Below are 14,824 nucleotides of genomic sequence, written 5' to 3'. Positions count from 1 at the left end.
GTGTTTCACACCATGTGTTCAGCAGGTGGCAGTATGAATCAGTTTTCCAACTCTGCATTCCTTGTCTGCTTCTGCTTTACATAAGCCACAACTGCTGTTCTTCCAAACCATCAAATTAGTTTTTATCATTTAGGTGCATATTAACATTTCACTATATCTGCAAAAACCCAACTGTACAGTGTAATTGCCATATAAAATACAATGTCAGTTGTCATTCTAAAATTTAACGTTTTTGAATGTCAGGCAATATTATTTCATTGTTTTTTATTAAAACTTAAAAGAAAAACTGGAGATCTGAGACAGTCTGATGGCCTATGGGTGCTCCTTAAGGTGTACAAATAATAATTTCAAAACAGAAATCAGAGAACTAAACCTTGAATTTGCAGGCTAGTTTGTGGACAGAAATGGGTTCTGCTGGCCTGACAATTAGCAGGTCTTTGACTTTATAGACAAGATAAGACATTACTGTCTTTTATGCACTAAGCCAGGCTGAGCTCTCACACAGAGGCTCATTTCAGAGGTTTTGATTTTACTCTTTGCAGAGCCACACATTGTCTGAGCAACATTGCATCCTAGGACTTCAAAATGCAAAATTTATTGTGTGCGCAGCTGCTCCTGACTTTACACCTAAGTATCACCAGAGTTTTTCTCCTGATAATAGCCTGTTTTGACATAGTGATTGTTTAATTTTCCAGAACAATTTTTATGAGCTGGTATTGTTAGCTTTTTACCCACCCTCCAACCCGTAGGATTGTTTGCTGTTATTTTTCTGTTCTCCAGCCTAGGGCTAACTGAGCAAGCTAGAACCAGCTAGGCATGTACTATTAACACCCCTTCAGTCAAACACGCTAGCCTGTCACCTATTACAAAGTTGCCTTGAAGGGATGTCAAGCTGTAGATCACAGACACTGACTCAACTGCCCCCTGAATACAGAAGTAAGGAAATAAAACTTCTTTAAAAAGTTTTAAAGTTCCCTTTAAAAGACACCTGCAGTAGTGCATAGGTTTAATGTGTGGTTGTTGCATCAAACAGACTGTATTTTTTCCCATCTCTGTGCTGAAAAGTGGAAAAAGAAAGTTCCACAACCATCCCCAGGCTATGGAAAAAGACTAAGCTGACTTCATGTTAGGACAGCCAAGTTTTTGATCCACACTACAGTGGGAGACTAATTCATTGTTTTCATAAATGCATGAAAATATGCAAACTTCATCCTCAGACCACATGGCAGGCCAAGATTCCAGTGTTATGCAAACCCTTGTCAATGAGGAGCGGGATCCGGCATCCTATTGGTGGAACAGAGACACTCCTCTCGACACTGTCCACGCCTTTCTCCAGCTCACTTTTCATTCCTCAGTCTGCATGTGACTGAAGTTATGAGAGGTTGAACACACTCCCATGTCACCTCGTTTTCTGCTCACCAGATTATCTCCAATTTCACCATTTCTCAATTGGCTGAAAATGACCCAATCAGCACCCACACCATCACACCTTCGCCCTCTTTAGTGTAGATTTACATTAACAAATTATATAACTCTTAAACTGTGGCTTTGTAGTTCACGCACAGGGAGCACATGTCAAGTGTTTTGAAAGCATGCAAAAATATTCAAGTCAGCGAAGTACCTGTTGTGACAGGTAGACTGGGAGTTACGTATTTCTCAGTATTTGAAGGTTGCCTAATCTGTTGCGTTACAATGAACATACAACATATTTCCACTTATATGTAATCAGACAGTACATCTATACTACTTTATTATTTACTCTTTTTCTGACCAACTGCAATATTATTTAGAAAAAAATATAAAGTATGTAGCCATTTTGAACCATCTGGCTTTTTTTTTTTTAAAGCAATATGTGAGTTTTCATCAAAACTGTTGTTTCTATTACATCAGTTTTCAAATACTTCTATCGACACAGTACCCTCACCAAACACTTTAAGGGGTGCTCCCAATTCCGTTTTCAAAATCTCCTCTTCAACAGCAAATACACTGGCAGCTGCAGCTTTTCCATCTTTTCATGGCCTACATCACATTGTCAGTTTTGATTTATTTACTGAGGTACTAAACTTTTGACTACTCATGTATATTGCAAACAAAGCTCCACTGTTAAACAAAAAAGTACACAATATCTGCCACCCCTCTCTTTGTTTAGCTGATGGAGTTCTGTTTACTTTGACGGCTGAATGTGTATGTTTACATCCTGTTTTCTTTTCTCTTCTTTATTTAAAATGGTGGGGGCCCCAAGCTTCCTGCATCATCTTATGTTGTTTACTTTTTTCTAGTGTTTTACTTGTTTTGTGTTTTCTTTTTTTCAATGCAGCTAAACTGAAATAATCTACTTTAATGTGCTCATGATAATCTAGTGTAACAGAACACATATTTGAGTTTGTAATAGGATAAGCACGTCTACCTCTTGTCTACATTCATGTTTTTCTAAGTAGCTCTAAGTTTTCTCAACCGAGCAAAGTTATTCGAGAGATGGATGTTACATAACGTACAGTCTGGGTGGGGTATGGTGACAAACTATGTCTAATAACACTTTAATACCGGTTAAGATCAGATTTTGGAACATCTCCAGAGCTACTGAAAACACAGTTGCGTAACTGTAGAAATGACGCAGGTTAATTCAAATTCTATGTAATCGGATGCACCTTTGTAACCTTGATGATAAGGTGTTATTATTCCACAAACACAAGTCACACACATACAGCGTGAAGAAACTCAAAACTACTGTCTACACACAAATAACAAATTTGAATTATGCCCATAATGTATTAGATGCTTACCTACAAAAATCAAATAAAACCTAATGTATATATCGTTTGAACCCAATGTATAAAACAATTGCAAGACAAGCTTTGCAGCTGTAAATACAGTAGCTCAGCAGCAATCACTTACAAATATTGCATCAGCTGTCACCCAATCCTTACAAGAAATCCCACTGACCTCAACTAAACAGCTGACCTGCTTGTGCCCTTCTCACTGTGACCGCTCTCCACACTGCTCTTCTTGTTAGCATGCACTGACTGTGAGAAAGTTAAATGCACCCAAAGACATTATCTTTCAATCTACAGCAATATTTTGTCTTAACATCATATTCTGTTTAGGTGTACGTAGTGCTTTGTTTGGTCTCATGTGTGAGCGGAGCACAGTTGGTGCCCTCTGAGCTCTTTGCTGTTGTGGGAAGAATTCTCTGTCTCTGTAAACCTCACCCTGTGTGCCACAGAAAGCTAACTCTGTAACACAAATCTAAAAAACTGCAGTGGTGCAGTGCTTGTGCTCTCAAGGAACAATTTCACACTTGTATTATTATAGCCCAGTGCACTTCAGCTGCAGCAGTCCCCTTCAGTGCAGCGATACTGGTGCAATGGTGAGTGATCTTGCCCATTCAAGGCTGTGGAAGTATATCCCCAGCACAAGCCCACCCCACCATTCAGTGTTAAATATAGACATTTGACTGAGCCAGTGTGGTAGTAGAAATGTACAGCTGCTGTGGTTAAACTGCAAACAGGACTCTGAATTTGATCATGTTACTTGAGTATTAATATTATTCATAGCTTGATATACTGTAACTGTAGTGATGTAATTTGTAAAATGAGCTGGGCCAGCTTTCAGAGACAAGGAGTACTTCCAGACATTATTTGAGGTCATAAAATGGCAGCTATTTATTCCATGTGAGAGATTTAAGTAAGAGAGAAAGTAAGTAAACGCTCATGGGGCTTTTTTATTTGTTGTACAATAACTCTGGAGATCTGAAAAATGGCATATAGACATATTTTAAATGAACCCTGACAAAGTACATGGGTTAGGGAACCACTTTTATACACCCTCACAAGCTTATGTATGAAAATAGAACAATTTACAAAGAGAGAGCGAGAGAGAGAGAGAGAGATCACATGTACAGTCCACAAAATCCACTCATTAATTCACAAAGCTGGTAGGATTTGTGTGGCACAGTAACAAAACCAGGTATAGTGAATTCATTGGAAAGTTCATTGGATTACCAATTCAGCACTGAATAGGCTCCAGAAATCCTTTACTGGAACAGGATTTGATACTAAAATCTCTGACTGAATGAGTTTCAGTCAGGATGTGAAGTAAATATATTTAATTTGTAGGTACCAGGAGCAAAACAGATCCCAGACATACCACTGGTAAAACAAAATAATGCTTTGTTCATTTTAACATTTCCTCCAATTGTACTTTCATTTTGTCTTGTAAACACAGTGGCTTCAGAAAGTATTCAGACCACTTCACTTTTTGCACACCCATAATAAGAAAGTGCAAACATGTTTTTGTTTGTATTTGTTGGGCAAAATAGTAATTTTGTCCATTTACAATTAATTATGCAACATAATAAAGCCTGCACAAAGTGAAGGGGTTGTAATATTTCCTGAAGTCACTCTTGTCACAACTAAGGCAAGGACTTGGACCCAAATGCAAATAAAGCCCCAAGACAAACAGAATGAGAGAACTAAAAGTCTTTTAATAAAGCAAAATCACTGGAAGTGTCCAGGGCCAGGAAACAAAACTCAAACAACCAAAAATCATTCACGAAGGAGAAAAACTCTTAGGAACGAAACGAAACTAAACAAAAATACAATAGTCCTTACTTGAAACAAAGGAAACCAAGGTTAATCCATGAGGGGGAAAACGCAAGACTCAGGAACATGAACAAACACAGGGACTTGACGTGGTGCAGACTCAGACACAGGTACAGACTTGGGTATCGACATAGACGAACTGAAAAGAACACAGGGAAACAACGAGACTTAAATACACAAGGCAATGGGCAACAGGTGAAACCAATTAGGTCAGGGCAGACAATCACAAATGGAGGGAAACAAGACAAAAACAGGAAGTAGAACAAGACAAGATACACAAGGGCTATGATTTCAAAATAAAACGGGAACTATGAACAAAACTTAAACTAAACAAGAGTCCAAGAGTCCACAAAAGGGCTCAGAATGCAGCCCCCTTAGGGGCTAGCCATGACAACTCTAAGTAAATGTTTTACTCAACACTCCAACACAGCAATTATCTTTGCTACCGCCTTAAGGCACTGACTAGTGTGAACTGCCCAAACTTGTCTTAGTAGATATTTTAAATCTTTCTGACATCGGGTATGAAAAACTAGCCATGAACACGAACATGAACACTTCCCATGTCGTATTTAATTGTGTTAAGCTTTGTTCCAACTAAAAGTTGTGTAAACCTTCCACTGAGGCCCTATTTCATTCATTTGGCACCAGAACATACAAAAAGTCTAAAAAGTAATGTGACATTTACAGACTGAAGAGCAGACAATCAAGTAAACATATTATCAATGTCATATCAACATGCATTCAGTTGTAACACAACCCTTTTGGAGTTTTTCCCATATCTTCAATACTACTGGTACAAATAAACACAGCAATAACGCCTGGATAATCATGGAGGTCCAGTTGTTTTAATATTGGTTAGTACCTATTTTCATTACATAAAACTTTCACCCTTACAGTTATTCTTTAATCCTGGCCTGTGTTTGCTAAGCCTGAGAGCTATTGTATGAAGGTTACCAACTGTACAAGATTTACATATGCTTTCATTACAGCTGAGTTAGACTCGTGTTTTTTTTTTACTAATGCGTTTTACTATTTGCTGGTATTTTCCTAAATGTCATTAGTGATTGTGATTGTGTACAGGTTGCTATGGTAAACATAGATAACTTCAAATGCAGCTGGAAGAGCAGCCAAACCAGTTATCTCAGATTTAACACTGTACAGTCATGTCAGAAATGTATCTTGGAGTTGAGAATGAGTACAACATGTTCTTCTTTGTTAAAGTTCAAGCTACACCAATTTGAGTTAGCTGCTGGGCTTTTCAGATTGAAAATAATTTCAATGTAGAACGTGGTGCAGGAGCTGATTCGGAACATTTAGGGCCCCAAAAAATGTTCCTGGGCTCAGAGATAATAATTCAAACCTGTACTCACTGTGCAACTGAGCAAACAGAAGGTAAATTGGTTGCTCACTGAGCTGATCCCAGTCAATGTTCTGACCCTGTGGCCTTTGTGACCATGCAACCAAGGTAATGTGGGGCTTTACACATCCTTCTCTGTCCTTCTCATAGATTAGACAAGTCTTTGTTTATGTTGCCCTTGAGCTTATTACAAAACACTCTAAGAGGCTCTTGTTCAGAGTTAAACACATTTTGGCAACCTTTTGTCAAGTTCTCTGTGAAGAATGAATGAATATTTTTGTGCATCTTTATGTTACACAAGGCTTTAAAATGGTTGTGTAACTGGTTAAATAAGAGCAATGCATGGCCACAGGTAAAACAGATGGGCTGAACTGTCTTTACAAATGTGTCAAACTGAGAAACGATAATTCAAACAGCATTTGCAGTTCCTATGAACACACACTGGAATCCTTGGTTTTATTAATAGAGGAAGTAATTTGGTGATTTTGGCTGTACTATAATTATTGAATAATGTAGTAGGATGTGGCTGAAAAATAGCCTGTTGGCATCTAATTTCCTAATTGTTCATGCTCCAGTGTTAGATCACAATATAACAGGGAGGATGTGTCCTGAACAGGGTGCACCCCAATCATTACTGATCCTGCAAATCCTTTTATTCTAAGCTTCTCCTGTTTTAAGCATTCTTAATTTAATGTCTAACTTGAGAGACTGCTTTGTTGCTCCACGCCATTTGCTCTATTTACTGCATCTACATTTACAATTGAATTGTTTTGATACATGAATTCTTACTTATGCCAAAACCTCTGTGTTCAAGGTTCAAGATCCGTCTGTGCTTAGGTTACACGGTCAATGAGTCAAAGTTCTGAATGTGCTTGCTGAAGAACTGTGAACTGTAAATGGCTAGAGTCACAGATTAAAGCATTTCCGCTGTGTTGTGTCTAACCCTTGCTATCTTTTCAAGGTTCACTTTGACACGTAAATTCTTCTGTTAATCTAGATAAAGGTCACTCAGATGCAGCCTCTTATCCTCATTGTTTACTCTGCAAAATGTCTGACTGTTAAGTAAATTGGAAACTGTCTTAAGGTAAATAGTTAACTGCAAACATGTTTAAAGAGATGAGAGAAAGTGGATGTCTTGAATAAAGAGCAACAATAGACAGAATAAAGAACAAAGACTAAACTACAAAATTGCAAACAGGATCACAGTTTCTTTTGCAAGTTTCACCTCAGCCATTGACTTCTAATCTATAAAGTCAATCATCTGTTTTTTGCATACTACACATACTTCACTGAGGTTAGCTCAGTATGTAACTGGCCTACATAATCTCTTCTTGAAAGCAGTCAAACCTCTTTAAAAGTCCTATAATAACATGTGAACATAGAAAACATTTATAATGCAGAGAGGAACATGCTGGTTCAGCTCAAACACCTATATACTGCTAATTTTGCTCCCGACAGCTGAAAAAATTATCTCAGTGTACATGCCAATTTCCCTTTGCCTTTGCTTACTACTACAAAAAGACTATAAAAACATGCTTAATCACATAATCATGTGTTTTGAAAGCTGGACATGTGATGCACAAATGAGCTCCTCCCTCTATACAATGCAAATTGTGTAAAGGCTGACTCAGAGTTTCTGGCCTTGTTCCATCTCAAAAGGTGGATGCTGAATTAAAAGGGCTGTTGGTAGTGTTATGGTGGGTGGGAGTGGCAATAATAAATGTTGCTCAGGACACCAACTGTATAAGGGCAAATGCAACCCTAGTTGGTAGAAGCAGTGATGTCTGTGCTGTTGTACATTATCTAGACACCTAGGAAATAACGCAGTCCTAAATTCTGTCACAGCTACATTTTATTTACCAATTATCAAAGTGTTTTAAGTTATGTAGGTTGTTCATACTGGGAAAACAACGAAATATATAATGATCCATATTTTTAAGTGTCTGCATGGATATCTATAGGTCCAAACAAGTAAAAAGAATGATAAGGTGTACATGTCATGTTTTTTTTATAATTGCAGATTGTTATTCTTTACAAAATTTGCATATGAATTCAAACTGTTTCTCACAGGGATGAGGCAGGAGCTTGAGGTACAGTTGAGACCTATCAGTCATCAGCCCTATCTGCTGTTGCACAAACACCAGTGCTTGGTGAAATCGGTTATCAGTTGGTTAAACTCCATCCACTACTAAAACCTCAACTTTCACAATACATGTACCGTGAAATTACTTCATAAGAGCCAACAGCAGATTTACCTGCATCAAGGCAGCCGGCTGTGCTGTAAACCTCAAAGCTATTAGACCTGTCGCACTAGACATACACTGACCTTCTCATTAGGTACAGGCAGCTGTGAGAAGCCAGTAAGAAAGGGGGTTTGCTTGGGGTCAAACTCTGCACTCAGTATTGCTCAAGACTGCCTCAGGTCAAGGAACAAAATTCAAGATGCAAACCCAACCTATGAGCCAGAAACACACTTTCAAACTTGCCCAAGGCACTGAGGCCTCAACAGTTACCAAAAAGGTGAACGCTTCACTGTCAGCTTTTGGTGATCTAGCTACCATACTAAATAAAAATAAAAATAAAACAGTAAAAAGACATTTACTGCCAAGAACATTCTTTGAGGTGCTTGTCATCACAGGCTTTTACACAGTGACCAGTGAACAGGGACTTTCCAGTGTTTTCAGCCTATATGCAGTAGATAACCGCCACTATCATGCTAGCTAAGACTAAATCTCTCAGGACCAGAGAATTTATTGGGGCCAATTACATTTCAAAACCAGTGGAAATCACCCTCCATTTTGGAGTGTAGAATGTGGAAATTAGGGTTTCAAAACTTGGAAACTTTTTGGACAAGAACAAAATTTTGCTTGTATACCAGAAAACAGCAAATCTTTCTTTTAAGTCACAAGGACAGGGAAAACTTACAAAGACTCCTGACATATTTGTCAGAATGAGTAGCTATGGTCAGTACTCGACCTCTACATTCTCATAATGACTTGCAATATCAATTAATATTGGGGGAAAAAAAATTAAGGAGTCACAGACATTTGAAAGGAGTAGTTTATTACAGAGCATAAGGAAACTACCCATTCTAGACATGAAGCATAATACAGTATGAGCAACTTGTTCCTCTGGAAGTTGAACGTATGTTGGTAGGACGGGAAAAAAGCAAATGGGGAGTAGAGGAAATAGAAAAGGCACTCTTAACTTACTGTAACCAACGGGATGCCCTCCGAGTGGTAAAGAGAAACGAAAACAAAACTTGAAACTATCCAACAAATGAGATGGCCATGTAAACAAGGCTGGTTTCTCTGTACTACACCAACCAAATATTGCCATCCCATTAATGAGGATAGGATAGGTAAGAGCTAATGAATTGTACCAGACATTTTAATGAGGTTTAAAACTAGCCCACCTAAAAAATAAAATCTGTAGTCCCAAAATAAAAAAGGTTGTAAAATAGTCATTAACAGTAGCCAGTGACACTTTCATGTTGAGGCGGTCCAAAGCTTTTCTGTAGGACACTCTGGGGCCTCAAGCCAACACTGAAAAATGATCAAGTCAAAAGGAATTCAAGATTCAATGTGTTTAAAGCTGCCTTCTGAAACTTCAGCTTCTCTGTATCCACGCCGAGTTTCAGAGAACAAATAAATAGTGTTGAGGTTTGACTCCTAGCCAATAAGAAGCTGTGGCAAAGAGCACACCCCTTTAAGGATAAAGATGGGAATCAGGTTTCTCTGTAGCTACACCTGCCATCAATATACTTAAGGGGTTAGAGAGCCTTAAGTCACTTCAAACCATAAAAAAGCAAGTGAAACTACATTTAAAAAGGACTCATTTAAAATTGAATTTCAATGCATAAACAATCCAATTTTTCACCCTCACTATCAAGTATAACGAATGCCTCTGCAGACCAGAGCAGTGACATAGCAGCTTCTGACTTTTCTGTATTACGTCAGAAAACAGCAACGGTCTGCAGGGGCATCTGAGATTTTATGCTCACTTGAGAGCTTGAATAATTACGATTTGGCTCGCCCGTTAGCCTGCAATGCATAGCATTTTTTAGTGAAAATAGCAAAAAACCTTGAATCTTAATTGTGCCATTCCTAGCATCCTCCACAAAGACGAGGGAATAACGCTAACAAAAAGGATAAAGAACACTAGGTCAGGGATTGTTGTACCAGACTGACAAAGGAGGAATGTTTAGAAAGAAGCTAAACCTGTTTAGGAACATGCCAGATCACAGGACCTTCCAACTAATAAATGATGCTTCTAAATGGACTTGTAAACTTTTAGATGCACAGACTCCTTATATCAGTAGCACCAGTAAATTAAGAGGGGTAACGCATATAGCCTAATATGCTACCGCCGTGACACTGAATAGACTGATGACACTGACGCTGGAATGCCAAAAGGAGAGCAACTGAACGCAGCTATTTGGGATCTATCACAACAAGAAGCAGGGGAACCTCAAGACGCGGGAGAACATTAAGCACTATGGTGCATGAGTTCATGGAACCCATCCAATTATTTAAACATCAAGTTTCTGAGGCGTGCCACCTAGGACCCAGCATGATACTGCAACCAGCAGAAAACAGTAACAAGACAAAGAGGTGGAGTGAGTAAGGGAGTCATGTGTTAAATGTTACCAATTATTGTTACCAATATTATGAGAGATAAGGGCATTTCACCCCCTGGAACCTTGGAGGCTTCTCTGTAGTATACACCAACAAGCCTGGGGGGAAAAGCTTAACATGTTTAGTATTTGAGTTTTTTGGGCACCTCCCATGGGAAGGAGTCTCGGCCAAAATGGCCATAGGCTGCGGTCCTCTGATACAAGGGTTTCTTCAGATCCAGCTCCCTGGAATACATAATCAGCATATTTAGCAGCAGTCACACCCAGTTACCTCAGATGCACGCATTCACACTCACAAAGGCATAATGCTCACATTAGCCGACGGGGAGTGCAAAAAAAAAAAAAAAAAAAAAAAAAAAAAAAAAACAATAAAAATAATAATCAGGTTTGCTAGACCAGTTGGTGAAGTGGGAAACACATGAAGCTTCGACACTTACCCTGCCAACCAAACTGGACGCTGCGGCTTGTTGATGGAAACCACACCCATCCAATTTACAGTAAAAAAAATATTTATCTTACTATGACCTTAAAGCCTTGATTGTGTCATAAATCATAAATATCTGCCCCAATAAAGTAGACAACTGCCCCCACTAATGTGTAACCTACTACTACTACCAAGTGTGTAACCTACTATGCCATGTAGCTAAGTAGAAAGAAGTATTGCAAACTCATAGCTCCTCAGAGGCCAAACAAATGCCAGCTGTAGCAAAGGAAATAGCACTGGCTGGCACTGAGTCTTCACAATAAATTAATGAATTACATTAACTCAACTTATTAACTCTAAATCCTGGGTGGGAAAACAAAATGAAAAAAACAAAACTAAGACACAGCAGACAGGAAGGAGCCAGGTGCTGCCGTTTCAGGTTTGAGCAGCAGGTGGCTTCAGGCTATACATTACCTGACAATGACTCCTGGACGGAGATCAAAGTTCTTCTTCACAATGTCAAGCAGCTCCCTCTCACTCTTGTGGGAGGTCCCATAGTGGAAGATAGAAATGGAGAGGGGATGGGCAACTCCAATGGCATAGGACACCTAATACAGCACACATACATGCATTATATCAAGTGTAAAAAACACAGAAAACTTCGGGTAGGAACCTCTGGTGGCCCCTCTCTCTAAAATGAAGACAGGCTGGTTATGACACTACTGCTCACCTGGACCAACACTCTCCTGCAGAGCTCAGCCTTCACCAGAGATTTGGCCACCCAGCGTGCTGCGTAGGCAGCAGATCGGTCCACCTTTGTGTAATCCTTCCCAGAGAAGGCTCCACCACCGTGGGCTCCCCAGCCTCCATAAGTGTCAACGATGATCTTACGTCCAGTGAGGCCAGCATCACCCTATAACGGAGAGGCAGAGGTTATACAGAGGTAAGTAACTCGCTGGTTAAATGGTTTTTGAAAGTCATACCCTCCCTCCACATTTACCTGTGGGCCTCCGATGACAAATCGTCCACTGGGCTGCAGGTGGTAGATGGTGTCATCATCCAAATAGATGCAGGGAACAACAGTCTTGATGACTTTCTCCTTCAGAGCATCTCTCATCTCCTCCAGGCAAATATCTTCATCGTGCTGAACAGAGATGACAATTGTGTGCACACGCACTGGGAGCATGGCGCCACGGTCCTGGCGGTACTGGACTGTAACCTGCGATGAAGATGAACATTTAAATGAGCTAAACCACCAACAAAAAGAACATTTATAATAGTTAACAACAGAAACTGTAATGTCTCTACCTGTGTCTTCGAGTCTGGCCGTAGCCATGGAAGGGTACCATTGCGTCGCAGTTCAGCCATCTTAGCATTCAGTTTGTGGGCAAGGACAATGGTGAGAGGCATACACTCCTCAGTCTCATCAGTGGCATAGCCAAACATCAAACCCTATAGAATAAGAGACATTTACTTAATGCTTAAAAAATACAAACATTATTTCAGGACAATAACGAACAGCAACCACAATGTTGATAACTACCACTGACCTGGTCCCCAGCTCCAATGTCCTCCTCGTTGCGGTCGATGTGAACACCCTGAGCAATGTCAGGAGATTGCTGCTCCAAGGCCACAAGAACATTGCAAGTCTTATAGTCAAAGCCTGCGCAGGAGACAGCAGCACATCAGGACAGCATTCATTGAGGGAAAAAACAAAAAACAAAAAAACAAACAAAAAAAACACCCTAAACAAAAACCAGAAACCAAAAATACATGCCATACCTTTGGAGGAGTCATCGTATCCAATTAGGCGGATGGTATCACGGACAACTTTCTGGTAGTCCACTGTGGCACGCGATGTTACCTCACCTGCCAACAGGATCATCCCAGTCTTGGCAACAGTCTCTGTAAGAGGAAAGAAAGATGTGAGAAAATAACTAACAGAAGCAAAAAAAATCCCCTTTGGCACTGCAAACATCTGAATTGAGCCAACATAAACACAGAGACAGGAAACAAAACATTTTTCTCACCACATGCAACTTTGGCATCAGGATCCTGCTTGAGGTGGGCGTCGAGAACTGCATCGCTGATCTGATCACAGATCTTGTCTGAAAAACGAGGAGAAACGATGTTATTAAACATCGACGTCAACAACAGACTGCAGCAGACACCGGTCTTTATGTAAACTGAAGCACGTTAAAGCCACCGGCCGGGTTCGTGTTTAGTGGGAGTGGCTCTCGAGTCTAGCACGAGTCTCTTCACAGTCGCCATTTCAGTATGTGCACGTGTTTTGGGGAAGAAGGGAGCGCGCGCAACTAACCGGGGACCGGAAGGCGAGCGTGATAAACTTACATAAACTCAACTTATTACACCTGAGGGTGATAAAAATAACACATTAACATAGCGTATTGTTCAGGCCATCGGATCACGTTACCAGTCATTGTGCCCCGAGTGGAAATAGCCGATTCGGCACGTTTAGGAAAACATAACCGAATGGTCAAATAATTTTATTATAACAGTAAAAAAAACACAATGTTTACAGTAAATGTGTGATGCGAACACGCTGGTATGTTAACTGTCGGTGGACCGGACACGCGGTAGCATCACCAAAGAATAGCTAGCTAACATTAGCAAGACGCGCGTGCTCTTGAAACCGGCCCAGCTGAATTCATGTAGCGGAAAAGGCCGTAACATTCAAACATGAATGGCGTCTCTGCCACTTTGTCTTATTACAATTAAATTATACAGTACGAAGGGAGTTCGAAGGGCAAACGACGTGGCGAAAACCACAGTTACAAATGCTGCTTATTTCATCTGGACAAACTGACGTAACGCCGGCATATCGGATCTTACCGGGGTGTCCTTCTCCGACCGACTCTGAGGTGAACAAGAAGCAGTCCTCGTCAATGAGGGAGTTATGAAAACCGTTCATCTGTCCGTTCATCATCGTTAGCGGTGGCTACTTGTATGAAATTTAAAAACTGTTAAGACTCTTATGTGAAGCTGACTTTGTAATTTTAAATACTAGCAGTGCCTCGGCGTTTTCCCTGCTCTCCCAAAGGACGATCCCGACCTCGCAGTGTGTTGATCCTCTTGCCTCAGCCTCATGGCGCAGAGCGCCACTATTTATCCTATGAAGTCTGACGTTCTGACGTCACGAGGAGGTGGACCGTACCATAGAGCCTATCGAAGGGGGTGGGTGGATTGTAGCATGCTGTAATTGGGAGTGTGTAGAAGAAGCGGCGCTCACGTGCTGTCAGAATGTAGCGGTGACAGGCTGGCTGCCCAGTCTGCGCCAGAGTGTGTCAGTATCAAGTTCTTATTCATCCAGGTCATCGTATCCTAAGGGTTGATTGAAGGCAACTGGACTTCTTGTTTAAAGCTTGAAGACGTTTCACCTCTCATCCGAGAAGCTTCTTCAGAACTGAAGAAGCTTCAGTCAACCCTTAGGACACAGTTGTTATAGTTGGCTGTAAAACAGCTTATTCTTGAATCATAACCTTCTCCATGCCCCATGTCATCACACACCCCCAATGTCATATGTGAAACACCTGATGTGTTTGTGTGATGTTCTGTGACTTTTTTAAAATAATAGGCCTAAGATAGGCCTAGATGTTTCCTTGAAACCATCATTAGAGTTTGGTATAAATCAACAACGATATAATCAATCTGATATGTTGTATTAATTTTAGCTATCATGAGAACATCAGAACATGTGCTTCCCTGGTGAAACAGCCAGATAAACCTGAAAATACATTTGCAGCAATGTGAAATCTGGACAGTGGAGAGAACAGCAGAGGCTGGGG

At 40.3% G+C, this 14,824-nt stretch overlaps 1 protein-coding gene across 1 annotated transcript; it reads right to left on the bottom strand.

Annotated features, from left to right (window-relative positions):
- Positions 1 to 9,002: 9,002 nt before the first annotated feature.
- mat2ab (methionine adenosyltransferase II, alpha b) lies at positions 9,003 to 14,124 on the bottom strand. The gene is made up of 9 exons (XM_041042764.1): positions 13,872 to 14,124; positions 13,049 to 13,126; positions 12,801 to 12,923; positions 12,569 to 12,681; positions 12,327 to 12,470; positions 12,019 to 12,237; positions 11,749 to 11,931; positions 11,493 to 11,626; positions 9,003 to 10,819 (listed from the first exon to the last, which is right to left on the bottom strand). The coding sequence occupies exons 1-9, from the start codon at positions 13,963 to 13,965 to the stop codon at positions 10,717 to 10,719; spliced, it is 1,191 nt and encodes a 396-aa protein (XP_040898698.1). The 5' UTR covers positions 13,966 to 14,124; the 3' UTR covers positions 9,003 to 10,716.
- Between the last annotated feature and the right edge of the window lie 700 nt (positions 14,125 to 14,824).

This window comes from Toxotes jaculatrix, chromosome 7, assembly GCF_017976425.1.
Source record: "Toxotes jaculatrix isolate fToxJac2 chromosome 7, fToxJac2.pri, whole genome shotgun sequence".
Classification (NCBI taxonomy): domain Eukaryota; kingdom Metazoa; phylum Chordata; class Actinopteri; family Toxotidae; genus Toxotes; species Toxotes jaculatrix.
Note: the sequence above shows the minus strand (reverse complement) of the source record. Positions and strands in the feature narration are given on the sequence as shown.